At 48.0% G+C, this 26,596-nt stretch overlaps 4 protein-coding genes across 13 annotated transcripts in view; 1 reads left to right on the top strand and 3 right to left on the bottom strand.

Moving 5' to 3' along the window:
• actn1 (actinin, alpha 1) overlaps positions 1 to 5,595 on the bottom strand; it is a 38,391-nt gene extending 32,796 nt beyond the window's left edge. For 4 of the 6 annotated variants that reach the window (XM_076023331.1, XM_076023329.1, XM_076023330.1 and 1 more), the window contains exon 1: positions 5,215 to 5,455. In XM_076023331.1, coding sequence (XP_075879446.1) covers positions 5,215 to 5,316 — 102 coding nt within the window. In that variant the 5' untranslated portion in view covers positions 5,317 to 5,455. Of the gene's footprint in view, positions 1 to 5,214 lie in introns of all 6 variants that reach the window. The other 2 variants (XM_076023334.1, XM_076023335.1) reach the window with 2 other exon arrangements.
• dmac2l (distal membrane arm assembly component 2 like) overlaps positions 1 to 26,596 on the top strand; it is a 373,839-nt gene that overhangs the window by 221,161 nt on the left and 126,082 nt on the right. The window lies entirely within an intron of this gene.
• Positions 9,561 to 23,072, bottom strand: dcaf5 (ddb1 and cul4 associated factor 5). Its single transcript, XM_076023337.1, has 10 exons — positions 22,487 to 23,072; positions 21,610 to 21,753; positions 20,497 to 20,533; positions 20,272 to 20,411; positions 18,574 to 18,703; positions 17,059 to 17,272; positions 14,504 to 14,570; positions 13,276 to 13,403; positions 10,854 to 11,970; positions 9,561 to 10,748 (listed from the first exon to the last, which is right to left on the bottom strand). The coding sequence occupies exons 1-10, from the start codon at positions 22,692 to 22,694 to the stop codon at positions 10,543 to 10,545; spliced, it is 2,391 nt and encodes a 796-aa protein (XP_075879452.1). The 5' UTR covers positions 22,695 to 23,072; the 3' UTR covers positions 9,561 to 10,542.
• The window catches only part of pacs2 (phosphofurin acidic cluster sorting protein 2), a 37,928-nt gene continuing 35,135 nt past the window's right edge, over positions 23,804 to 26,596 (bottom strand). For all 5 annotated transcript variants that reach the window (XM_076023340.1, XM_076023342.1, XM_076023341.1 and 2 more), the window contains one exon: positions 23,804 to 26,418. In XM_076023340.1, the coding sequence (XP_075879455.1) occupies positions 26,300 to 26,418 (119 nt within the window). In that variant the 3' untranslated portion in view covers positions 23,804 to 26,299. The remainder of the gene's footprint in view (positions 26,419 to 26,596) is intronic.

The raw sequence follows: 26,596 nt of genomic DNA on the forward strand, positions 1-26,596 counted from the left end.
CTTAGCGTGTGTGTGTCATGTCATCCCTCAGCAGAAGGTTTAATATTTAACGTGTTCTCAGAACCTGGTGTCATGGGGCTTCTGCCGTAGCGTCGCTAGACAACCTGGAGCCGAGGGGAACCAACCAAAGACATTTGTGTGATTTTGGCCTCGCAATGTGGAACAGAGTAGCAGCGGAACCCAGCATCACATTTAGCGCTTGTGTCAAAGTGATCGGAATCCGGTTACCTGGTAACGATAACCACCAAATCAAATGGCAATCAATCAGAAGTCACTCTAATCCCCCAGCTGAGGCCACTCATTAACATGCTGCACCGCTTTAAAACATCAAAACCAGGAGCTCCAAAGGTCTTGTTAGCAGCAGGTAAATAGATGTTGCGTTTCAGTGCGGAAGTGTCGGCTTAATCGGGTCGTGGTCGCGCAGAAAAGCAAACAGAAGAAAAAGAGCCATGAGGAAGGTAGAAAGTACGCAGACCCCCTGAAGGATTTAAATTCCAACAAAGAGCAAGAAAATCAAAAACTTCAACCCAAAATATAAAACTCAGCCAGTCACTCAAAGACTCTTCTGCGGCTGCGTTAGGAGCGCAGACATCATAAAACTTCCTGGAACGGGACCAATCAGACGGCTGGATGGATGCCAGTATGGGGGCCTCTCCGACGGCTGTTGGCCGCTGACCCCTGACCCCATCAGTCGGATCTAACGAGACGGGGCCGTGACAGCGTAACCAGGGAGCTGCTCCAGGGAGAGGAAGAGCCCCAGTGGACGCAGGATGGTCATCATCATCATCATCATCATCATCATCATCATCATCCTTCCAGAAGATCTGCAACCTACTGCAATCTTCTCAAAACCACCTCGGTATCTTCAGGGGGACATTGTCAGCCGTTTCAAGTTGTTCTCACAAGCATCAGCTAAGCTAAGAGTTAGGAGTTACACTTACAAAACTACGTTACGGGGAGTGGGAGGCCAGTAGCAAAGGTTGGCAAATCTGTCTGGCTTGATTTAATCCTGCAAAACACCTTTTTGTTGTTGTTGATGTTTACTTTTTTCAAAAGCCACTAAAAAAAGAGGCAGCCGAAAGGTTACTCGGTTCAAAAAATGAAAAAGAAGAGAGAGATCTCCAGAAAGCATTATATTTAGCCCTCTGTGTACAGCCTCCTGCTAAAATGAATGTGTTCGCATTTTGGAGAGGCAAAAAAACAAAAACAAAAACAAAAAACGGACAAAGAGGGCGGAGCCAAGAACTGTCCGAGGGTGTGGTCACTAAACCGTGAGATTTTCGGGAGCAGTGAGTTCCCGTTGTGACATCACAGAGGGTCAGTTTTCAGAACTGTGGATTTACCTTTTTTTAAGCACACCGAAGAGAAAACACTGGTGAATTATTTCTCTGTTTTTTTTAGTTGACACATTGGGTCAGTCTTTGGGCTGATTTGTTGGCGAAGCTGTGAATCATCCTGGTGAAGTGAACTCCGCATAACCTGGAAGTTTAATTCACAGAGGCAACTTTGACTCCGTGCTTTAGTTTTTCGTCGAGCGAGTTCAACTCGCGCGGTGGAGGGGAGGGAGCGACTCTTTTCTCCGGGGTTCTCTCCATCTCCCAAGTGCAGAAACGTTAACGCGGCATCGACATTCCGCGGCGGGGGCAGAACCAATGACCTGCGGAAGATTGCGTTGCTATTACAAGCACTGTGGACACGCACGATTAAAAACTGCACGAGTTTAGTCAGAGGCTCGATGTCGCCGCTTCCGGCTGGAAGACATCACGTGGTTAACGACACTTGGAGGGCGGCGGTTTCACCGGGAGAAGTGGCTGTAACGGAAAAAAACCCGACTCTCTTTCCCACGCCGCATTTGTTTCATGAGAACTTAGAAATCGAGGCTGCTCACATCCTTGTTTTTGGTTAAGTGTAGATAGATAGATAGATAGATGAACTTCATTGATCCCAAATTTGGAAACTACGCTACAAGATGCATCATGGGAGGACAGGAATCCGATGACGGCGGCTGACATTCGACATCCTACTTGGAAATGTTGCCAACAGCCGCCGCCGCTGACACACCACCAGTCTGAGTCAGTTTCCTGAACATCCAGATGAGTCGGAAGGTGTCAGCGGAGAGCGTGTCATCATGGCAGGAAACCACAGCGGGCTTTTGTCTTCCTGTTAGAGAGCGAAACGATACGCAAAATTAAACGACAAACCCAGCAGCCGTTGCATCCAGGCGGGTGTGGCTGCGGGACGCTCAGCTCGTTCCGAGGCGCGTCAGTTAGCTAGGTTTTCATGCACGCACGCACGCGCACACAGGGAAGAGAGGCTGGTGTTCCGTGAGGCTTTCATCAGGACTGACGAATGCGAGATGTTATCTCTGACCCGGCCTGTCGTCTGAGGGCAGGAGGGTGTGGGAGGTTTGCAAGCAGGGTCCTGTGTGAAAGGTGCTGCAGCTTCGCGTCCTTATAAGGAGAAACAGGATGGCTTCAAACGAGTCGACACCTGAACAGGCGGCCAGGAAGACGCGGCGGCGGCAGCAGAGAGCCGAGGGAGGTGGCGAGCGCGTGACGTGGCTGACATGCCGCCGACTGGTTCAGGTTACTCGAATTCGTGCCGCACTGCGAGAGATGTTTGGCAACAGACGCACAGCGCCCAACACACCTGGGTGCCAGGCGCACACCTCGTGATTTCCCAGATGAGCAGATAGCAGCGGCCTCGCACTCCTGCGTCAGGTCAAGACTTGCGTTGAAATATTCCAAGCGCCCTCCGGCATGTCGGCGAGCGCTGCGCTGAGCTGAGCTGAGCTGAGCTGCACTCCCTCACCACCACCACCACCCAGCCCCCGCACCGTTTAGCCACCTTCGCCTCATCATTGCAGTTTGTTTTCTAGCCCGCTGCTACTGAAATATCTGCTGGTCAATTATCACCGCTGGACAAACACGTCCGCAGGCTGCAGGAACTCTGGTTGGGGGGCGGGGGAGCGCAAGCTAGCATGACACCAGCACCACAGCGCTATTCTGAATTTATTTTCCTTAGTTCGGAAGTGTGGTTTAATCAAAGTAACCTGTTTGTAAAGTGAGGAGGGTTCATTCAGAACTGAAGTTGCGACTCTGAGGCAGCGATGATATTTTTCTAATCCAATAACAATTTTCTGAACGCGTTTCCAAATGGAATCTGGGAAGCTTGGAAGTGCAATTTGACTTTGCCACAGCAACATTAAAGCGGTGTTCTTTAGCTAAAATATCCACCACCTCTCACACAGGAACAAAGCACTTGCACGTTACTTTCCCCTGAGAGCGAGAACCTGTTTTCATGCTAGCGTCAAACCCGCAAGAGCTGCACTGAACGCGTACGACGGACCTTTCGGCTAAAATCCTGGCGTGATCTTCACTGATTGCCGACACAAGCTTGGACAACACAAACAGGCAGTCAGGGAAAGTGTAAGATTTTAGTTTGAATAAAAACCAAGATGATTAAAAAAAAAAGGTTCCAACTTGACAATCAAAAGGGGAAAAAAAAGCCCAGGATCAAAGGTACCTTCTCATGTGTGCCTGTGTTCCAAAGCAGATTGCAGGGGCCTGCTGCTGGGGAGGGAACATGTGTGACTCCACACTAATATTTGCCTGGAGGGACGTGAGTGAGTGAGCGAGGACTGGCTGCTACCAGGCTGCCATCAAGCTTCAGCCTGTAATTGCTTGTCTCAGATCCCGACATGAGCACTTATCTCCCAGTGGGGAGGGGGGTGAATTAAACACGCCTGTCTGCAGGATGAAACATCAGGGAGAGGGTCTGGCTGTGAGGGGGTTCAGAAGAAGTATGCATGTTGGGCATCACTGTGGAAGTGTTGGACTGGGATGCTGCAGGAGACCCTCACTCGGGGACCCCTGCACACCTCCGATCCGCGGCCCGGTAGCAGCCTGTGCCGGATGACATAATCCAGGAAGCTGCGAAGACCCAGAGCGTGGCTGGCTGCTTGCGCGAGGAAGAAACTTGGACCGGGGAGAAGGGGGCGGAGGGGAAGAGAGAAGTTTTCCAACGGCAGCGAGAGGGGCCGATTATTACCATTTTTGGGCACGCTCGCTCCCCGTGCAAGGCCCAGCCCAAACCGCAGCGCTCGCTCGGATTCCACAGCGCTCTTTTTTCCCCTCTTCCCCCTTCTTCTTCTTCTTCTTCTCCTCCTTCCTCGAGCAGAAACGAGCTCCGGGAGCTTGCAGAGGCCGCCGGAGCTGAGTCGACACTACGCTACCGCCGAAAGCGACCCGAGGAGGGAGGAGAGGAGGGCCGGCGGCCGCGTCCGGATCCCCCCGGAGGCTGCTTTTATTCCACAGACGAACCATATGGGGCCCGGGTTGACCGTGGAGGGAGTTAGTGAGGGAGGAGGGCGGGTGGGGGGGGGCCCCGGATAATAAAAACCGACTTCCCGGCAGGAAGCGATTTGTGCAACACAAATTAATTTCACGGCACCCGGAAGTGTGTGTGGCGCTGCGTCAACATGACGGCAGCCACGCGTAAATTGTGGGGACACCTCGTTAAAGGAGCTGCTAAAGCCCCCCCTTCCACACACACACACACACACGCACACAAGCACGCACACGATTCCCTCGACTGTTAAGCACGCTCTAATCCACGTAGCATCGCGGGCCAGATGACAGGAGGGGCTGCTCACACACCATATGCAGCCAGCCAGGCGCATGGCAGACATCTGTTGCGCCGGGGAAAGGTGGGCGCCGCGGACGGTTAGCGCTAATTGTTTCCCTGCTCGCATCCCTCACAATTAAGACTACTACTACTACTAACAACAACAACAACAACAATCGCACAGTCAACCAGTGGTCTGAAGAATGAGAATAATGGGTGGGTCCTGCATCCCAGTTGGCTCTTTAACTGCCGTTGCAAGCAGGATTTGTGGCCCGGTGGGACGACGGTGGGTCCGGGAGGTAGAGCCGCGGATACCGCGGGCTCCTCCTGGCTGGAGGTAGGGCGAGCGGGGAGGGGGGGCTGGGGGCGCAGGTGCCGGTCGGAACAACAACTAGACGGCGCGGTCAAAGTAAAACAGCAGCTCGGTACACAAACACACCCCAAGAAAAGAAAGAAAAAGTCGACGTGCTTTATTATCGTCATCCATCATCGCCATCAGCAGCGCGGCACTTCCGCACCTTGACTCGGGGCGGGCGGGGAGGCGAAGCTCGGAGGGCGGGAGGTAGGAAGCGAGGAGGTCGCTCTCACCTTTCTCTGCTGCTTCTCCCAGGCAGGATCCAGGAGGAGGTCCCGGTCCCAGTCGTCCTCTTGTTGCATGTACACTTCATCTTCTCCGTCATACTGCTCCATATTGTGTCTTTCTGTGTGCTGGAGGTGCTGGACGTGTCTGCTTCGCTCCCCGGCGAGGTGATGTCTCACAGCGGCGTATCGGCTCCGTCTACTCTCCGCCACGCATTCAACACAGTGAGTGTGTGTATGGAGGAAATTAACGGTCCACCCCCGGCTCTTTTTTTTTTTTTTTTTTACTTCGTCACACACAGCCTCTCTTCTCTCTCTCTCTCTCCCTCCCCAACTCTTTCTCTCTCTGGCTGCTCTAGTTTTCTTTTGCCTGGCGGCAGCACACAAGGCGGTAGGCAGGCAGACAGCAGAAGAAGAAGAGGAGGAGAAGGAGGGAGGGGGGAAAAAAACTTTGCCTCAGACAAATCGAATCGATCAGAAATGCCGCAGTGTGATTGGATGCCTCCGGGCCCACATGACCCGCCTCCTTGACTCGGATTGGCTACTTACACTGCCTTCGCCAAGGCTTTGGAGGAGAGGCTCAGCGCATAGGTTGACCCGCACTGTGGAACCTGAACGACAGACGGGCCGAAGTCGAAGACTGTATTCAGTGTACGTTCGTTGTTTGTTTGCTTGGTTTTACTCGATTACCGAATCCTTTATCTTTTTAGCACCCTTAAAACTACGTAAATGGGCAGGTTTTGTACATGTTGGCTCTGCAGTGCCCACAGACTGTCAACTTTTAGGTGACTAATCATTTCTAAAGACTGTTAAAAGGCCATTTAAAGGTGGATGTTGCATTATCCCTGCACCAAAAAGCACCTTACTCACTAGTTTTTGTTAGCCATCCGCAGGAAGAATCACTCTTTGAATTCTCATGAAAGATTGCATATGGATATTCAACTTTTCTTCCACTCACCTTTAATATTTCTATTGCATCCACATGTGTATCGTTTTGTTTTTTAACTTTAGCGTGGAAGCAAACAGTGTCTTGTTGCCGGGAAGGTTAGTCAAAATTAAAGTGTGATTGACGTGAACCTGTCGGATATTTTTGAGTGCGTAAACACACGCGCATGTAAACATTGGCCTGTAACGTGCCGGAAAACTATTTCATTGATTTGATCTCACGAGACATTTCTACATTTGCCAAATCAGAATTAATGTTTAGAGCTCAACTACTTCTACGCCGCGTTAAAGCGGAAAATGTCATTTTGAAATAGATTACCCAATGCATACTTGCTCCGCCAAAAGTCTATTTGCAAAGGGCACATAAATCGTTAGAATAGTGACAGTTGCATAACACGTGAGCAGCATGCGGATCACAGTGGAAGGAATTTGAACGGTGCAGAGGTGCATCATCCAACATTGAGTCCGTGGACTTAAAAACGGGAACCGCTACGGCCGTGTAGGTGCTTTATACCACCACAAAACTGCAGGCACTGTATCACCATGTACGCTGTCATAACTTGCCATTTCCATATTCATCTGTAAGGCAACATGTAGGACATTGCACTGGAGTGTTTTTCAATGTGTCAGCACTCTGACTTAAGACAAGGATCTTCCACCTTTGGCAAACACTGCAGACTGAACTACAGGCGCTGCAGTCACACGCAGCCTCGAGTCAATTAGCAAAAAGAAAGGTGAGTGGCGACGGTGAGGCAGTGCAGCCAAGGCCAGGTCTCTCTGCCTTGTACGGTCTGCCTTCCGTCCCCCCTTAGCTTACCCACCTCCCTCACCCTGTCCGTCACACACACATTTTCTCACACACACAGCGAGCAGGAGCGATGTCGACACGGGATAGCCCCGTCAGTCAGCCAGGGGGAAAGTGAAGCACTTGCCCATATATGGAGAAACTTCCATGGGTAAACATTTGGGAAAGTGATGTCACACAGAGAGGGAGCCGGCTGCCAGCTCACTGCCTGCTTCCCGCTCAGAGGAAGAGGTCTGTGGCTTCTGTGCGAGCGGCAGCAGCAACAGCAGCAGCAGCAGCAGCAGCTGGTGCTGTTCAACGCCAAAGCTACTTTTTCATTTTTTTTTTTTTTTTTAAGTAAAAACCAGGTCATTATTTTAATATAACGTAGCTTAGTTTTCCGCACACGGTTTGGTCAAAGGAAAAAAAAATCCATATGGCTTATTTTGTTTTGTTAAATCATCTTCTACCACCACCTTTTTAGAATAGCCTTTAGTTGAACTCTGTTTTTATTTTTCTGCACCGTCTTTGTCTCTGTAGCACTTTGAGATTGCTTAAATGTAAAGTGCATTAGAAATTAAATGTATCGTTATTATTATTATTATTATCATCCTATAAAAAAAAAAAACACTTGTCGTCTCTAGTCACGGTTAACGTGCTAACTCGTGAAAAGTTCTTTAAAGCCCGAGCCACTGAGCGGCCAGCAACAGGAGGTCTAATTGGCAAAGTGAAAAGAGGCTGCCCACTCCCGACGCAGCAAATGATGCCTTATTACACGCATCGATTCACTCTTTGTCATTAATCGCTGGAATGTGCATAATTGCAGCCATGCCACGCTCCAGACGACAGTTTGGCTTTGGAGCAGAGCGGAGACATTTCACTCGATCCAGCCACTTGACGTCAGCGTCGTGCCATTCAGCAGAATTCCAGGATATCTCGCTAAGAGTCGGCGGAGAGGGAGAGAAAGAGGGAGAGAGCGGGAGAAGCCGGGTGCGCGCTGCGAGGAGGCGCTCAGGTCATGTGAATGGCTGGCGCGATCGGCTGCGTCGAACCGTTGGCAGGTTCCCAAGGTATTCCAGTCATGTTGGGAGGGGGAATATCCTGAATAGCTGCCCTTGCTGTTAAAGCTTACACCATGTATGGGATGCAGAGTTGGGGATCGAGGGCGATAATCCCAGCTGAGTTCTACATGTGTTTGGGTTTGTGGTCAAACCGGTTGAGCCAAAACACCATCTGGGAGCCGAGGGAGCAAACTGTCCGTAGTCACTCGAAATCTGAGGAATGTGCCCAAGCTCTTCACGGACAATAAGAGTGGGGGGTGGGTGATGGGGGGGGGGGGGGGGGGGGGAAAGGTGCAGCGGGGACAGCCTTGGCTGGAGTTGTTTGGAGCATTCATTTCAAAAACATATACTTTTTTCAAGGTGACACAAGGTCACGGCAACCCTCCAACCCCCCAGCCTGATGATTTGTGATGAATTTGGAAAACCTAACTTTGATTTTCATATCTGGTTGACGGTCCTACACCGTTTGTATTCTTTTGAGGTATTTCTATGAGGCAACCTTTTACTGGAGGTGCCTTGAACAGGAACCTTAATCGGATTCGATAAGCCGCCTTTAAACAAATCTGACACTTTTCCAGTGGCAGAAACAAAAGTGAGCCCACGCCCTGCGGAGACTGGAGGCCACACACTCCACTCGGGTGGAAGTCCTCTGAAGGCTGAGGTAGCAGTCAGCCCGCCTGAATAAATACTGATAAACCCCCCCCAAAAAAATCAGGCAATTGTGCAGATGCCCGCTCGCCCGCTCGCTCGGCATGCAGGCGACTCCTTTCATCCTGCGTGGAGAGTCGGAATCTTCGCATTCTCACGACGGATGTGTCTGCGGCTGCATTGTTGCCACCTTAAATAATTCTGTAGGCTGCAATTAATCATTAAGCCAAGTGCAGCCTGGCAGGCAAACTGCAGTCTGAACGTAAACAAAGCGTCCGCCAGCCCGTATTTGAACGAGGGTGGGGGTTAAATTCAGGGTGTCAACTTCCTGCTGATAAGTGTCGGCTGCACGGACGACTTCTGAACTGAGGCAGTGTGTGCGGAAACAGAAAGGCAAAGAGGGCAGAGCAAACAAGTGGATGACTCTCCTCCGGCTGCCACAGGATAAACACATTGCCGGCGGCTCCCATCTTTTTCTTTTCTTTGTCCTTCCGCTTGAAGCAGAGCGCCCCCTGTTGGGCTGCGGACGGCACACGAGCTCAGCAGACACTGACGCTGCCGCTCCGACACCGCCGGGGGGGGGATCCAAGCAGGTGTGCGAACAGACTCACTTCCTTTTATGGCTGTGCTGCCGTGTGACCTGAGCTTCCATTTATTTGAAGGTCTCACAAAAGGAAACTTGATATCTGCAATTCACCCGATTCCTTCATGTTTTTGTCTCGACGGCGTAATGTTCGTATATAAATTAGAAAGGGAAGAGGCAGCGAAGCAGAGAGGTTAGACAGGGCCGTGAATATTAAAAACATTGAGGCATAAATACTGGCCGTGAACCTCCAGCAGGAGGCGCTACAGGGGCCCAGACGGATAGACGGATGGGTTTTAAGAGAAATCATGAACAAAATAATTAACGTATAAAATGATGATCATACATCAAACTGTTGATGGGGTTTATTCATTTTATTTTTTTTCACCGGGGGCCATAAAAATAAGCAAAGACTGCTTTCTCTCGTCTCAAGGAGGAAATAACAACAACACCCTCCGAGTGAAACACCACATTTCTTTCAAATGATCAATGTGAAAATAAAGCCTATTGCTTTTCAAACAGCATCTGTGTGCGTTTTCCAACAAATAAAAGTGTGTGCGAGTGAAGCCCCAGGAACAACTTCTTTCCATTGTCGCTGCTCAACAAATTATTGTTTAATTGCAGGGGAAACAAAAGCGAGCGCCGGCTGGTGACGGCTCCCCAGTCGCTGCTGGGGGACGAGGCAACAAGCACGTCCACAGACTGAAAGCGTCGTGTGAAAAAAAAACAACAAAAGACCAAACGTGGTGCTCCTTGAGATTTCCATGGAAACAGGAAGTCCTTCAGACGGCCCTGAAGCGTTCTAATCCAAAATGTCACTTTAAAAATTAAAACAAGCCCAGCAGGACTTGGGATTAGAAATTAAAATGCTCCGAAGCTCTTTTTGACCCCGCTCAGACTGTTTTTTTGTTTCACGGTGAAAGGATTTCCAAACACGGGCGCAGTTTTCTGCAACCAGAAAAAAAAGAAGCTGCGTGAAAACCAAAAACGACGCAGCTGTTCACAATGTTCAGCTTTGTCTTTTATCACGTCTGATATTTTTTTTACGTCATCTCCGGTTTGACCTGAAGAACGATGACGCCAACTCATTATTATTATTATTACTATTCTGTTTGCAAACAAAAATTACAAACAAAGCATTTTCTTTTTCACTTTTAAAGTTTCTAAACTTTTGCTGCTAACAACCAGCAGAGTTCCAACAAAACACATGATTGCAAGACGTCAAACGAAAAAAAAAAAAAAAAAACCTCAATTCCTCGACTTTTGAAGTCTTTTAAAACTTGTTACCTTTTGCGGGTGATTAAGAGACGGCGCCACTATGTTTTTAACTTTTTCTCCGAGGGGGAGGAGCTTGAGCCGCCCTCCTCCGACCCCACGTGAGTCCGTTTCTGGGCGCTCTGTGCCGCCTCCTTCCCCCTGCGAGGCTTCCTGTCGTCAGTCTCTTCCTCCGACTCGGAGGGGGCCGGCAGGTTCCCGCTGCTGCAGGCCGCCACAGTCCGGTGCTGTCCGTTGGCTCCGTTGGCTCCGTTGGCTCCACCTCCTCCGCCTCCTCCGCCTCCTCCGCCCCTGCGTCGGCTCTGGGAGCTGCTGTCCAAAGCACCAGAACTGCTGGGAACTTCTCCACCACCCCCACTGCCGCCGCCGCCGTCGTCGTCCGAGCTGTCGACGACCTCCTCGGCCGAAGCTCCTCCTCCGTCTCCAGTCCTGAGTCCGCACGGCGGAGGGGGAGAGGACCGACCCCGGCCCTCTTCGGGCGACGCGTCTGGGCTGAGACACACAAAGTCCGAAGGGCTCAGACTTTTGTCCTCGCCACCGCCGCCGCCGTGGGGCTTGATGCTCAGAGAGTTCTGCTCCTCCCCCGTCGTGGATGAGGAGGAGGCGGAGGAGGAGGAGAGCTCGTCGATGGATATGGACGGGTAGCTGCACGAGTCGATGGCGGTGAACAGCGCCTGCACCGACACTGGCCGGTCGCCCGCCCGGGACACCACGTGCGCGCGGCAGCGCCGGGCCACGTTGCGCCGCCGCACGGCGCTGCGCCGCTCCTCGTCGTCGCTGCTGCTGCTGGAGGAGCTGGAGGTGGAGCTGGAGGAGCTGGAGGCCCCGGCCGGCAGCGAGGGCGAGGAGGTGAGGCTGGACAGCGTGGAGCGCAGCCGCCGGGGGCTCGGCGACAGCGGCCGGGGCATCGGGTCCAGCCAGAACTCGCTCGAGTCCGAGTCCTCGTTGGCCGGGAAGCCCGACTGGAGGCGCTGCTGTCGGCTCCGCCCCCTCTGCCTCGCCGCCGCCGCCGCCTCTCCGCCCGCCGCCCCCTCCGCCTCCCCTCCAGAGGGTCCGGCCAGGGACGACGAGGACGAGTTGTCGGAGTCGCTGCGGCGGCTGGCGGTGGCGGCGGCGGCAGCGGCGACGGCGGCGGCGGCGGCAGCAGCAGCAGCGGCGGCTGCGGCTGTGGGCGTAGCCCGAGTGGTGCGGCGTCCCCTGGCGTGGAGCTGCATGATGGCCTCCTCGCTGAGGTCGCTGTCCGAGTCGGAGCTCCAGCCCTCGATTTCCCGCCGCACCAGCGAGTCGAAGAAGGCCATCATGCGCGGGTCCTCCTGGATGGACTGGCTGACGTAGTCGTGCGACAGGCCGCTGCCGCTGTTCAGCACCAGGCTGATGTACTCCTCGTGCGTGTACAGGCTGCGGGACTTGTCCTCCACGCGGCCCTCCAGGTCGCCCAGGCTTTCGGGCTGCTGGTAGGGGCTCCACACCTGGGAGGGGGCGGGGCAACAAGACGAGAAGATACTGTACAAAGTGCAGCTTTCAAAAGGCCTGTGTGATATTTAAACTCAAGGTAATTGATAGATGTAAATTGTTGTTATAGTTCAGGGGTATCATACATATGGCCCGCGAGATGATTTTTCAAAATATAAAAACTGTATTACCACACCATGATTTTACCGGTACGGCCCGTTTGGGAATAGATTTTCCTCTATGTGGCCCGTGAACCAAAATGAGTTTGAAACCCCTGTAGATAAAAATGATCTATAAATAAAGCATGTCTCGACTGAATATGTAATTTGGTATCTCATTTTTTTTTTTAAATCCATATAGTACCATATCAACATTTATTATTATTGATTGCAGTGCTGCATTTGGTTTATGCATTGTGGTGTAAATATATGACTTGATTTTTAGATTGCTTCCTTATGATGTTTTGTTTTGGTGCGGCATTTTGAATAATGGAAAATGGGTGTAGGCAACATATAAGCTATGATTCTGCCAGCACCTTGTCGGTTATTTCAGGTGCATTCTTGTATTATTCTGTATTAATATTTTTGTTTCTGTAATTCCTATGCTAATGGATGATGAACCAAAATATATATATATATATATATATATATATATATATATATATATATATATGTATATATATATATATATATATATATATATATATATATATATATATATATATGTATATATATATATATATATATATATATGTATATATATATATATATATATATATATATATATATATATATATATATACATATATATATATATATATATATATATACATATATATATATATATATATATATATATATATATATATATATATATGTATATATATATATATATATATATATATATATATATATATATATATATATATATATGTATATATGTGTATATATATATATATATATATATATATATATATATATATATATATATATATATATATATATATATATATATATAAATAAATGTGTATATAATTAAAAAAATGCGAAATTCAGTTTGAAATCTGTGTGTCTGGTCCAGAAATGAGTCTCTGATGCGTCAGTCAAAAAAAAAAAAAAAAAAAAAAGATCACCAAGATGTGAACTGGGCCAGTTTGTTCAGAAGGTCAACACCTAGACGAGACGGTGGGTGACTCAGAGTTGACACCGAGTTCGGATCGCAGCCGGGACCACAGACAGCGGGAGAGGACGGATCAGAGGAGCGAGAACAGAATCGCACTCCGACACTCAGGACTGACAGGACGACACCAAGCAGCGTCTCACCTTGATGACTTTCTCCACCCCTGACGAGCAGATCATGTAGGTGTGAGGGTTGAAGCGAACCTGGTTCACAATGGAGCGGTGACCCTTCAGGACCATGAAGGCCCCGTTCACCACGCGGCCCGGGCCTCCTTCAAAAGAGAAACCATGACACAGGTTGTTGTTGTTTTTCTCAACACTGACAGCGCAAAGGTCAGAGAGCCATGAGAAAGAAAGAGAAAAAAAAATTATTCGGCAAACATGTTTTGAGATGCGAAGACGGGCATTATCTAATCAGCCTCTGAGTTTAAGCGTACACGCTGACCCTAAAAAGATGCTGATTGGTATGAATGCTGCAGACTGAAGTCTCACCCATTTGACTTGGACAAACTCCAAAGTTACACTCACGCAGTGTCTGCAATTTCTTTTTTTTTTTTTTTTTTTAGAATGAACCAACACATCATGTTTTGCTTTGTGTTTTTTGTCCAATGACAAAAATCACCTTGGAGATCTCAGGTCAGCAGGTGTTCGCTGACCATCTCAGCCAGAGCCCCCTCCCACAGCACCGCACGGCATGACGTCAGCAGGACACACAGTTACATGCGCATACTTTCAGTGAGAGTAATTCCAGGGAAAACAGATGCTGATTAAAAGGTCGCAGTACCTTGGAACTACAAACACTTTGGTTTGATTCTCGGCACGAAGACGCTGAAATCCTCCTCCTGTCTGGGAAGTTTACATTGCACCGCAGTCTAGACCAGGGGTGGGCAAACCTTTTGACTGGTGGGCTGTAGCCCACCAGTCAAAAGGGGGGTCTAAAAACTGGACAGATGGGGCCAGAGCAGGAGCAGATGGATGGAGTGTTTTGGTGAGCCACCTCATAGGAGGAAAAATATATCATGGGATGTGTAGAAAACGTGCTTTTACGTCTATGGAAAATGCGCTACAACAAAATATCTCTGTCTTTAAAGCCCCACATTATTCAGCCCTTTATTGAAATGACTCTTACAACTCTGAAAAAAAGGGATGAGATACAGCGAGACCATTACTTTTCTTACTATTCACGTAAAGCACACAGCAGGTTCGGGCCAATTTAAACCGTATGGGATCAAACCCAGACCAGCTTGAACACTTTGTGTAACGCAACTGAAAGAAGAGGAAGAGGACGAGAAAGATGCTGCACTGAGGGCCAGAGACGGGAGAACATGCGGCATGTCACAGACAGACAGATTAAAACAACAACACCACCAACCTGCTTCTGGATCCTTCGGGATTTTCCACATGTAGAGGTTGAAGTCGTCCGACCCAGACAGGATGTACTGCGGGCCAAAACAGAAGGGAAGCCGCCGTCAATTCAACCTCAGAGGCGGCACATTCACAACCACGCACACACAGCAGAGAAAACTTGTGTGTGTGTGTGTGTGTGTGTGTGTGTGTGTGTGTGTGTGTGTGTGTGTGTGTGTGTGGAGGGGGTCGGGGGGGTGGGGGGTTGTATTATCGCAGCATTTAGAGCCGTAGCCGTGACACCCGTCAAGCAGAGATGACATGAAAAGTCTGACCCTGGCTCGGCTCGGCTCGGCTCCTTGGCCCCCCACACATGGTTCCACTTTCGGCTGACAGAGCACTGTTGGGTGGTGGTGGTGGTGGTGGCGGTGGTGGGAAAGTGGGGGCTCTAATGTTTACATTTCGTCTCAAAGCTGCGGTGACGCGTCTGCAAGGTTTCACCCAAATTTGGTGCCAAAATTCTGATGGAATTTTCTGGCTAACGGGTCGAGGGGAGGACAAAAACAACAACAAAAAAACCCGCCGTTTAAACTGCTGCCGTCTGAATTTGGGGGGGTTTTAAAAAGTTTTCATGAGTTGACCTACGTTGACGCGACGTGATTGAAAGAGCGGCGCGCGGCCAAAGCCCAGACGGCGGAGCGAACAGACAGGAACGTGGCGCTAATGTTCCTGCATTTTCTCCTTTTGTTTTGGCAAGTTGTCTCTTTAACCGGCTGCCCGTCTGTCAGCCTCTCGTCCCTTTTCACCGCCTGGACGCACATTTCACTCACATTTGTTTCGCTCCGACATTCTTTCATTCTTTGCAGCCCTGAATTGTTTTTACAAGTGTTTTATCAGCCAATCATCGTCAAACAAATGTCTTTAATTTCCTGTTTCTGAGAATATCTCGCACGCTCGTCTGTGTGTGTGTGTGTGTGTGTGTGCGCGCGCGCGCGAGCGAGCGAGTCTGGCAATGGAACAGACGGGCTGGCTTTCACACTTGGCTGTCACCTCGCTGCCTTCACACGGCACAGCACCATGTGCCGCGATGAGGAGGAGCGATCTGTCCATGAGCTCAGTCTGAGGGGAACACCTGTGTGCAGCTTCTCAGGAGGTGGAATCTCTCACCAGCACCTCCGTCCCTTCCCTCCCTCCTCTATCACCGCCTTGCAGTCAGATGTGACTCTGCAGCTCCAGTTTCACACCGTTTGGAGAAAGTCATCTGCTCTGTGTGTGTGTGTGTGTGTGTGTGTGTGTGTGTGTGTGTGTGTGTGTCTGGCTCCAAATCAGGAATTTTCCAGAAGAAGGTGCTCTGGATCAAATCCTCTCCTCAGAACCATTTTGCCATATTTTTTTTGATTTCTTCTTTAAATCAGAAACTTTTACTCGTGAACTTTACGAACTATTTGATGCTACATTTCACTTTCACACTTCCAAAAACAATAAAAACACGGACATACGGTCAGAAAGACAAAGACTAATCAGACTTTGCTATCGGAGCATTTAAAGAAACAGTAAGTACGATATAGTGCCATGTAGTGGTAAGAGAGTAAATTGCAATTTCCATTGAATGGTGTAAAGTCGTAATTCTCATAAAATCTCATCCCGCAAGACAAAAAAAGTGTTCCTGTGACACTTTTGCGATATACCTCTACATCGACACTTTTGAAAAACCACCTCACTAGAGCGTCAAAACCATTTAGCGATATTTGAGAGTTTTTCCGAAGTTTAGGCGTTTCCATGACCAGTTCTTTATTGCGATATTTAGGTTTTGCGCATTGATTTTCGGGTGAGACCTGTGCAGATCCCCATTGTGGGCAACTGCAGGTATGCAGTGGCACAATGTGATCGCCACATAACGAGTGGACCTGCTCTTCACGTCAATACAAATAAAACACAGCTGTTTCTCTCTTCTTCTTCTTTTTTTTGTCAACTCTCCTTATTTCCAGCAGATCCCTCCTTCAGGTTACAAACAGCCTCCTGCCGCCTGACACACTTTCGGGGGGAAATAACACAGGGGCTAAAATCTAATTTCACAGATTCAGCTACCAGATTCGACCCCACAACCTCCTCGCACCTTGTCGACCTAATCCCGAAACCTTTGAACCCCTTCCGCCCTGGCTCACGTTTTTAAGCCTCCGTGAGCTGCGCTGACACCCGAGGATAATCGTAACATAATAAACATGGCTGCGGGATGATGTCATGTCTGAGGAGGTCCGGCTGCTGAGGGAAGAGGGTGGGTTGTGGTGGTGGTGGGGGGCGGGGGGGGCGGGGGGCTACTGGTGCACCTCCAGCGCTCAAGAGACACGAGGAACTGGTTTATTTGCATCCCACATGTTGGGAATAGAACAGCGAAGACGGATGAAACTGGCTGCATCGGGAGCTGAACTGCCCCCTGGAGGCCAGTCTATCACACGCAAGACGTCGCATTTGATGGCTGCTGGATTGGATTCCCACTCATACATCCTCTGCGGAGCATTCAGTCGACCCCCCCCCCCCCCCTGTTTCCTCCTCAGCCGCGGCTTCAAATGCATGCAAACCCACCTGGTCTTTGTCCCCGGCGAAGCAGCAGCTCTTCATGGTGCAGGAGTTGAAGTAGCCCTGGTTGTCGAACTGGAAGCTGGGCAGGCGCGAGTGCAGCTCGTACAGGACGGGCGGCAGGCGGCGGCGGAGGGCCAGCAGCTGAGTGCCGGTGCTGTTGAAGCGGACGCTCATGGCGCTCTGCAGGCTGATGCCGCCGCCGTAGCGCAGCAGCGAGCTGACGAGAGAGGGAGTCGGCTTGTCAGAGAGAGAGGGAGCGGAGGGGCAGCAGCAGCTTCTACAAAGACCAGTTCGAGAGTTCTTGTCTTTTTTCTAAAATGTTAAAGAAACTTCATAAAGTACGGAAGCTTATCGCATTCACTTGGGAAAAAAAAGAAGCTCTGTTTTTTGTGGTAATTTATTTTTATGGTTGGTTTTTCTGAGAAATGTTTTTCTGAGTGATTTTTTCAGAATAATGTTTTTTTCCGTTTTGCGAACTAATCTTTTTTCCCCGAGTTTTAGAGAGTGTGTCAAACAATCGCATCCATTCCTTTACTGAGGGCTGGATTTAATGGAAGCTAACATGGCCAGCTTGTTTATTTTAATCAAGTTTTACCTTGACCTGGGTTCACAACACTGGGAGACAGTCCTGTCTTTTCTCGCAGGATTTGGAAGTATCACAATAATTCAGATTCAGAAAAACAGGGAAAAAATACTCAGTAAAACAGAAAAAAAATGACTTCAAAAAACAAGGAGAAAAAATTAATTTCCCCGAAAAACAGAAATAATTTCCCTGATAAACAGCTTTTTTCCCCCAAGGAAGCAATACGCTTCCGTAATAAAGGAACTGATTCAACTTGTCGATTCAAATGTTGCTCTTTTTTCTTTTTGAACCTGCAGGTCATTTACAAAAGGATTTAAAAGGTAGTGAATCCTTTTGATTGAGGACTGAGGAATTTCATTTAATTACAGGTTTTTAAAGCAATAACTAAAGCGTTGCTGCTGAGGTGAAAAAAAAACCCCACTACAGATATCCAACCATTCTTAGGCAAAAAAAAGAAACAAACAAAAAAACAGACATTACCAGATATCAAAGAGCAAAACAGACTTGGAGTTATCCCAAAGTCTGCTGAACTAAGCTTGACAGGAGGATTTTCCAGGAAGCGGCATGGCCACGCGAGAGGCAGGCGGTGCCAACAGTGGAGGAGGAGTGAGTCAGAATTTACTTTGAGTCCAGATTTGTGGGAAGTAAACAAAACCCCAGCTAATCCGAGTCAGACAGTTTTATTTTTTTATTTTTAATTGGAATTAACGTTTGCTTTTCATGTCAGAGGCCGAGAATGGAGTGTAACTCTGGGGCAACAGTGCCATCTGGTGGACAAAAAGCCAGCCAAAACACCCGCCCCCGGCGCCGCAGGCTCAGACTGCGATTGTGAAATAAAACTAGCAGACTGCTTAGAAAATGGCTGACTTGAAGACGAGGAGGCGGAATGGCAGGGGGGGGGGGGATGTGGGGGGGAGGGAGGGAGGGTCTCTAACCTGCGAGGTTTGCGGATGTCCCACAGTCCCACCCCCTCCTTGGAGTTGGCGGTGGCGATGAGTCTGGGCTCCACGGGGTTGAACATCACGCTGTGGAAGGCCGACGGGTAGCTGGCCAGGCAGAACGGCTCTGCTGGGACACGGCAGGCGTCAGTCGAGCGTGGCCACAGAACCGCAAGCAAACGTCACTCAACGTCACGCGACCGGGAGCACTGAGACGCCGGCTCTGGTCGTTTGGAGCGACCGTGATTACAGCGTTTGGCCTCGGTGGCTCCCGTTTATCACGCCGGAACAAATCATAATTTATCATTTCCAAATGCTGCCGATCGTTTTAACGTGCAAGCCGACGCAAAGACGCAGTCACCAGGAAACCGTTGGTTGGCCGTGTCTTTTTATATCACGCTTCTGTGATGTCACAAAGGGAAGCAATACAATCGTTTTCTAAGGTGCACTGCTGCCAAACATGTTTTAATATTTGAGGGAGGTGCTTGTTCGCCAAGGATAAGAGACCATTCTGTTAATTGTTTTCTAGTACAGTTGCAATCACCACTCTACAACTCCAGCATTCTGCTGTTTGCATACATGCACTTGTATTAAGAGTAATGTTATCATCACCAGCAACAGAGAATATGATCTTAAACATGATGTGGACAAAAACATTATTATATAAGCTGTAGTTATTGAAGAAATTATTGTTTAATAAATGAATAATAAATAAATAAATGTTCCAATGGGCAGGCTTGAATTAAATTCGGTTGGCATTAATTACAATTTTAATGAAAAAAAAAAATGTTCAACTAAATTTTAAACAGAACTTTTTTTCCCCTTTTTCTAATTACAGGATGTATTTTTATGGAAAAACAGTCACACTAGAACAAAAAGCAGCTGTCTAGCACAGCGAGTTCTTTTTCTTGTTGTTGCATATTCTACTGTATTTTAACGTCGCTATCCCGCCGCATGCAACAGCAAAGAACAAAGGCGACGGCCGGCTCGAGCAATCCCACAACCGCTGCGGGCTTCCGATGACGCAACGCGTTCTTGACGAGGCTTCCCGTTCCAACCACCGACTCCACTGATCGCCGCGCCAGCAGGGGGCGCCGCATTCAAAATAAAAGCTACTCAATCGCTCGGATCGTTTGCCGAACATCTTAAAAAGGTTCTCCGTCACGCGGAACCATGCGAGGCCAGAGTGGCGACCAACTGCCCCGCGGATGATTAGGCCAACGCACGGGAATAGAAGGCGTCTAAAATAGGACGATATGGACGCCGTGCGAGATGAGACTCCGCCCCCGCCGTCCTGAAAACGGCGATGCAACACCCACCCGCGAGTCCGCAGCGCGCTTCACGACCACAGCTGAGAGGGAACGCAGACTAAGACCTACTAGGATCCATTTGGCAAAGCCAGCACTCATCGGCCACCGTGTTTATTTATCTAGTTGACGTTATTTTATTCGAAGGCGTGAAACGTTGTCTTGTCAAAACACAGAGGGCCGAGTGTCTGATGACTGACGCACAATCCAAGGCCCCTGATGCAGAGATGTGTTTAGAAGGGCAACAAACAGGGACGTTTACTGGGGGGAATGTGTTTATCACCTCGCTCACTCACTCACTCACTCACTCACACAATCACACAATCACACAATCACTCACTCACTCACTCACTCACTCACTCACTCACTCACTCACTCACTCACTCACCTGCGTTCGGCGGCTCGCGGGTGTCCCAGATGAGGACGCGTCCGTCATCGGAGGAGCTGGCGAAGACGTTGTCGTTGACGGGGCTGACGGACAAACTGTAGACGGCGTCGATGTGCAGGAACACGTTCAGAGTTTCTCTCCTGCGCCGGGAAAACGACCGGTGAGTAACAGCGAGCGCCCGACCCATTCGAGAGGACCGATCTGCCAACGCGTTTCACTACTCACCGCTCCACGTCGTGAAGGATCACCTGCTCGTCATTTCCTGGGGAGGGGGGGGGAAAGAACAAGTTTGAGTCCCGCCGTCAATGCACAATGCGTCAAAGCTTGACGCTCCTCAGGCACATGATGGGAAAAGTCATTTCTTCAAGGACATCGATGTCTTCTTTTCCACCCTGGGAGCCGCACAAAAAAAACCTGGCCACACTTCCCGTGTCCTGATTTCTTAAAGCCGGGCTAACAAAACTTGGCCGAGGCAAAGCGTATAATGAGCTCCGTGCGCAGCTGAAATGGATCATTCGCTGTTCTGTCCTGTTCCGTGTGAAGGAGGTTCTGCCCCCCCGAAGTTCTCACAGCAGCCGGGAAGAGCGCCCCCTAGTCATCTGCAGTGCCCCAGAAACCTTGAGACATTCGCAAGCCTAGACTCTGATGGCAGAACAGGCAATACCTCCCCATAAGTAACAGAGAAACATTTCTAACCCTCTGGTGGCAGGTGTCGGTAGTGCAAATGAGGCACGTTGAGAATTTTAGAGAAATAGAGAAATTTCAAATTTTGATTTTCAAGTCTGAAAGAAGTTATAATTGGCAGCTGAAAAACACAACAGCTCCACTTTCTGGGCAAACAATTAAAACACTGGCTTCAAACGTCATCGCCAGAGCATTATGGTGTTTCAGCTGGGCACTCTTGGGACGGAGGGAGGAGTGCTGAAACACAACCCACCTCAAAAAAAGTCAAAAACACATTTAAACAATCAAAGGTCTTTGTCAACGCAAGTCTTCCATAACGACTGTAATTAGTATTATGTTTTTTTTAAATATTTATCTTCTTGTCAACAGCATGCAGCACATGCCTCTGAAGCGACGCACTCCTCCATAATGAATTTGGATGCACAATTTTCCATTCAATAATTCATTTCTAGCAGCTGCCGCTGAGACGTAAAGTTACTTCAACATTCCTGCGGCCGCGTAAAAAAAAATATAAACACGAGGTCATAGATCCTATAGCTTATGAATGATGAGAATTCGGTCCGTCAAAGGTCTCTAGATGAGAAGCTGTCGCTGCAAAAGAAAGAAAGAAAGAATGAAAGAAAGAATGAAAGCAAGGTCAGGAGTTGCTCTCACCACCGGAGAAGACCTTCCTGTTGGTGCTGTCGAAGGCCAGGCAGAAGATGTTGGACAGGTGCTCTCCCTTCAGCTTCACTGGCTTGGACCGACCGTGGAGGGCCTGCTCCATGTGCCACAGCAGAACCCGGCGGTCGTCTCCACCTGACAGAAAACACAAGCAGGTCACTGACGAGACAGGACAGCAGAGCAGAGGAGAGGAGAGGAGAGGAGATCTGCCAAGGGCCGGGGGGGAGCCTTTGGTTGTCTGACCAGTGAAATGTCAAGAATTATAACGTCAACGTCAATTCATCAGTTGTTTGAGGATGATATAACTTTATACACCAATTAAAGCGGGGAATAGGTCCGCCAGAGTTACTAATTATTCGGGAGTGTGATAAACGTGTCATTCCACGCACTGTCCAGGCGTTACATAAACGTCCGTGAACGTGTTGACACGAACTCGCGTTCTGGATTTATCCGGTGCGTAAACACCGAGCAGCCCCTATTGTGCAAAGTAAACATTCAAACGGGGCAAGACGCTGCTGCTGCTGCTTTGCGAGGCCAGACGTTGTTCAACAACAAACAAACAACACCTTTTTATAAAAACAAAAGTACGTCCTCGTTTGAAAAAAAGGTGCATTCGCGTGTCAAAGGTGACGAGGCTGACACGCTGACACCAACAGACTTTGCTTTTCCCCTCTCTCTCTCTCTCTCTCTCGCTCGCTCGCTGCTAGCTAGCCCTGCCGAAGCTACGGCTAACTTAGCCGCTTAGCGGAGCGACACAGCTGATGGGCTAGGCTAGCGTTAGCATGCTAACGCCGAAGCCTTTCAGAGCCGGGGGAGGCTGCTGCTGCTGCTGCTTGTAGTAGATGGTGCTGGTAGATTGTCAACTCACCGGACACGAGCCACTCTCCGCCGTTGTTGGAGAACTCGATGGCGTTGACGCAGCCAAAGTGGCCGAGCATGTCCTTCTTGAAGAGGCTGCTGCAGCCCGACAGCCTGCGCCGCTGGAAGTCCTCCTTCATGAGCGGCTGCCCGGTGAGCTCTCTGCGGGACAGGAAGCCCACGGAGGAGCGCATACCGCAGCCATTCGGCTCCTTCATGGTTCACCCGAGCCGAATCTCAAAACGCACGCAGGACGGGGGCCTCTCTCCTCCTCCTCCTCCTCCTCCTCCTCCACAAACTCCACCCGCAGAATGTCTTAATCTTGCGTTTCACCGCCACACCATGGGCATCTGTCGCCGTGTTGCAGCCTCATTATGGTGGCTTAGCCCCTCTGTCTGCCTGCCAATGTCGACGCTTGTTCCGCACCTCCCGTGTCTTGTCTGTGGTCCCAGCAGCCAGCAGCGGCAACAGCAGCTTCCTGCTCCGGTGACGGATCCCTCCTCCTCCTCCTCCTCCTCCTCTTGTCTGTCAGTCAGCATCAACAGTGTGAGATCGCCGACGCTCATGGCATATAAAAAAAAGGACATCGAGGGAGTGGTCTCTGGAATTCATTGTCTGGAAGACTTTTTTTTTTTTTTTCTCATTTTAATCCAACAAATGGTGCCGGCAGTGCAAAGTTGTGGTCACCTGCTACGACGGGAAAATGTCCTCTTTAATCTTAGATCTCAACAACTGACTTGAGAATTTAGGATAATTCTGGGGGGGGGGGGGGGATTTAAAGTGTTGTCATGTGTGTTACCAAACCTCTTCAGTGTAAAAAAAAATAAGCGGTGTTAATAGTTTATTAATGACAAATCAATGAACTCATCTTGTTTGTAACTCCCAGGTAACATACAGTGTATTAAAGTGTGCCATAGACATGATCTGGATTAAGAAACAAATACAGAGTCACTAATCATTTACTAATAATTAGATTAACAGCAGGTGTACCAGGAAGCAGGCAAACACTGCGCCACAAAGTGTCCACATTAGCTCGAACTCTGAATCAGCACAAGGTGTCCGTTTTCACCTTGACCTCAAGAGCCGTTGCGAGCGAGACGTGAAACCGAGTGGGACGGCAGCTGAAAACAGTCTATTAACTTCCAACAGTGTTTGCCATGTGTTTTCTTACCACTAGAGGCTGCTATACCTAAAAGGAGGGCCTTTAACGGTTTAATACGAGAGCACTTATAGGAGCATCAGCATCTGACAGAGCTTTTGTTTTTTTGTGGCCTGCCACAATAAATAATAAAAAAAAAAAAGTATAAATGCAGGAAGAAGATCAAAGTTTAGTGTGTGTAGTAGTTTTATTACTCCAAGTTTTGGGATTACAGTGGTCGTCTTTTGGGGACACTCAGTTTCAACAGGGATTTCTTTGAGACATGAAAAAACATGGAAAACATATAGCGGACAAGAGGAACAAACAAACAAAAGCTCAACACAACATGGGCTCCAAGTGTTTCTACTGGTCAACTCAACCACACGTTTGAACTGCCAGTGCGCCATATTCTTTAAAAATAAAAAAAATCTACCGACGCAGCGTTTTGATAAAAGTTTGCAGTCGTCTGAGCTGAATCAGCACCATGTTAGCCACAGACCTGTTACTTCTGCTGATTTGTTCATGTTCAAGCATTATAGGCACTTGTCAAGAAATTGGCAAAATGTTATGGTGAAACTGCTACTTAAAGAAATTCCATGAAAAAAAAAAATACTTTAAGGTTGTTTTTTGTTTTTTTTTATCCCTAACATTCAATAAAAGCGTGAAGGAAAATAAAATGCTTTTGACAAATTTGTTACCATCACATACACGTCCTAAACTAACGTTGAAGAATATTAAACCGACATGTAAATAATTGCAAAAGGATTTTACACTGAGCATAAAGTGATATTACACAGCACTAAAAAGGATACAGGTGGGTTGGTTTTATTCAAAAACAATAATAACATTCTTATCATTATTATTATTATTATTATCATTGTTATTAAAAATAATAAGAATAAAAAGCTGTGAACACCACTGCTTGTGCTGTCGTTCAGCTCAGTTCGGGGACAGACGTGTCGTCTGTCTGTCTGTCTGTGTGCCATCTGTAAACAACAGTCAGGCAGACCTGCAGATTCCCGGCTCGGTTCGGAACGCAACTAATCTACCGTGGACAAACATTTAGAAAGTGCTTTACATATATAGGTAACCGTCAGTACATTCACCTCTACATTATTAATTCTTCTATAATACCACACCGGGTAACAGAGCTGCAGCTGATGATCTTTTCCTTTGGCAAAACAAACATTTTCGTTTTCGCAAAACAAATTTAAAAAAAAAAAGGAAGAAAATGAAAACAAAAAGATATGGAGTGCTTCAGAGGAGTGTGGTGCTCGGGGTTTTGTTGTTTCTGACAAACTTCAACACACAAAGGGAAATAAATTTCTATCTCATGCTTAAGAACGATACAACGGACCAACATTTGCTTCCTGCTGAGAGTCGGAGATAAGAAGGGTTTCTCGCTGAATAAAGTAAAGCGAATGCTAGCAGCTCGTTCGATCAGCCAAACACAGAGAGAAGAAACAATGGCTAGCCTAGTTTTGGTTTGGTAGAACATCTAACTGACTGTTGATCAAAGTTTCTTTTAAGGAGTGGAATAAATGGTCAGAATCCCGCGTCCTCTGATTTCAGACAACTTATCATCCAGAGTTCCCTGGAAGGAAATTGCTAGCAACTGGTTTTAAAGGGCTGAAAGAATGTTTACTTCCCGTTTTATGCATTTTACATATATGTAAATATAAAATGCAGAACATTTCCTGTAAATTCACAATTTGGCATTTGCACACAATCGGATTGTAATTCATGAAAAAAAATTGTCAGTTTAAGCCATATCAGTTTCCATTGTCAGTGCAAAGCTAGGCTTATCCACTGCTAGCTAAACAACATAAGCTAAATCCCAGTGGAGAAGCATATTTACGTGCTTTACCAAAATATTACTGTATACCTTTCTTTCTGTAGTAATTATACAATGATTCATTTTGTGCTATTCAGCTTGTGAGATGGGTGGGGGTTTTTTTTAACCTTAAAATTCTTATTTTAGGTTTCAGTTTGAAGCAGAAGCTTTTCTAACCTCAAGCCAATTTACTCGAAGGCCAGAGAAAGTAAAATGCACAGGAAGGGCAGATTGAAATCTTCAAACAGTTCAGAGTTAAAATTTGGGACTTCCGCAGTATTCAGTGTATTGCACATAACTCTTCTTCTCCATGAATGAACGACGGTCTCTATCATGTCTTTTTCTTTACCACCAGTAAAGCTTAGGTAGGTTTTTTTTTTTGTTTATTTTTTTTAATATTAATTATTTTTATTTTTTTTAATTGAATGTCCTGTGCTTCGCCAAATTCAAACAACAAAATAACGGCAAAGGGTGAAACCTGGGCACTCGAGCAGCGTGTTAAAGGTTAGAAGTCATTTAAAGTATTAACGCATTTTTGTTTTGTTTTTCCTCAAAAGTCTTTAAACATCAGCAGGATTCTCTCTTTTAAAAAGCAGGGTAAAGAAAAAATTCCCTTGGCAGCCCTGCCTGGAGATATATTTGTTTTATTTTTTTTTATACATAAATAAAAATCTTTTTTTTTTTTTTTTTTTTTAAAAACACGCAAAAGATTAAATAACTGGACGAGTTGAAGACGCATAAGAGCAGGAGCTTAACTTAAACAGCAGAGCAGGTGAGGTGTGCAAGGGCGAGGGGGAGGGGCAGGAGGGCTGTCAACAGGGGGCGCTGTCCTCAGTGTCAGGGTCTCGCTGCTAGTATGGGCCTTTGGAGTGGCCAAAGATACCGATGGGGAAGTGTTTGACGTGGGAGGACCACTGCGCCGCCAGCTGGAAAAACTTGACATCGTTCCACTCGACGCCGTCGATGGAGACTGCAGGGAGGAACAGAGAGACGTCAGCCAGAGTGGAAAACAAGACCGTGCTCGGAAAAACAATGTGGAACAACAAGACTGGGTGTTCAGAATGGACGAGTGATATATATTTAAAAAAAATAATCTACTCAGCAGCACCTGAAATGCGTGTGAGTTTTCATGATACTAATATGTTTCT

The sequence above is a fragment of the Nelusetta ayraudi genome, unplaced genomic scaffold, assembly GCF_046127955.1.
Source record: "Nelusetta ayraudi isolate G7.1 ecotype Tasmania unplaced genomic scaffold, CSIRO-AGI_Nayr_v1 ptg000015l, whole genome shotgun sequence".
NCBI classification, from domain to species: Eukaryota; Metazoa; Chordata; class Actinopteri; order Tetraodontiformes; family Monacanthidae; genus Nelusetta; species Nelusetta ayraudi.

Coding starts and splice junctions, on each gene's coding strand:
- dcaf5 (XM_076023337.1), bottom strand. CDS start 22,694: ATGAAGGAGCCGAATGGCTGCGGTATGCGCTCCTCCGTGGGCTTCCTG. Junction 18,704..20,271: donor CCGCGAGCCGCCGAACGCAG/GTGAGTGAGTGA, acceptor GTGTCCCAGCAG/AGCCGTTCTGCCTGGCCAGC. Junction 17,273..18,573: donor GACATCCGCAAACCTCGCAG/GTTAGAGACCCT, acceptor CTCTCTCGTCAG/CTCGCTGCTGCGCTACGGCG.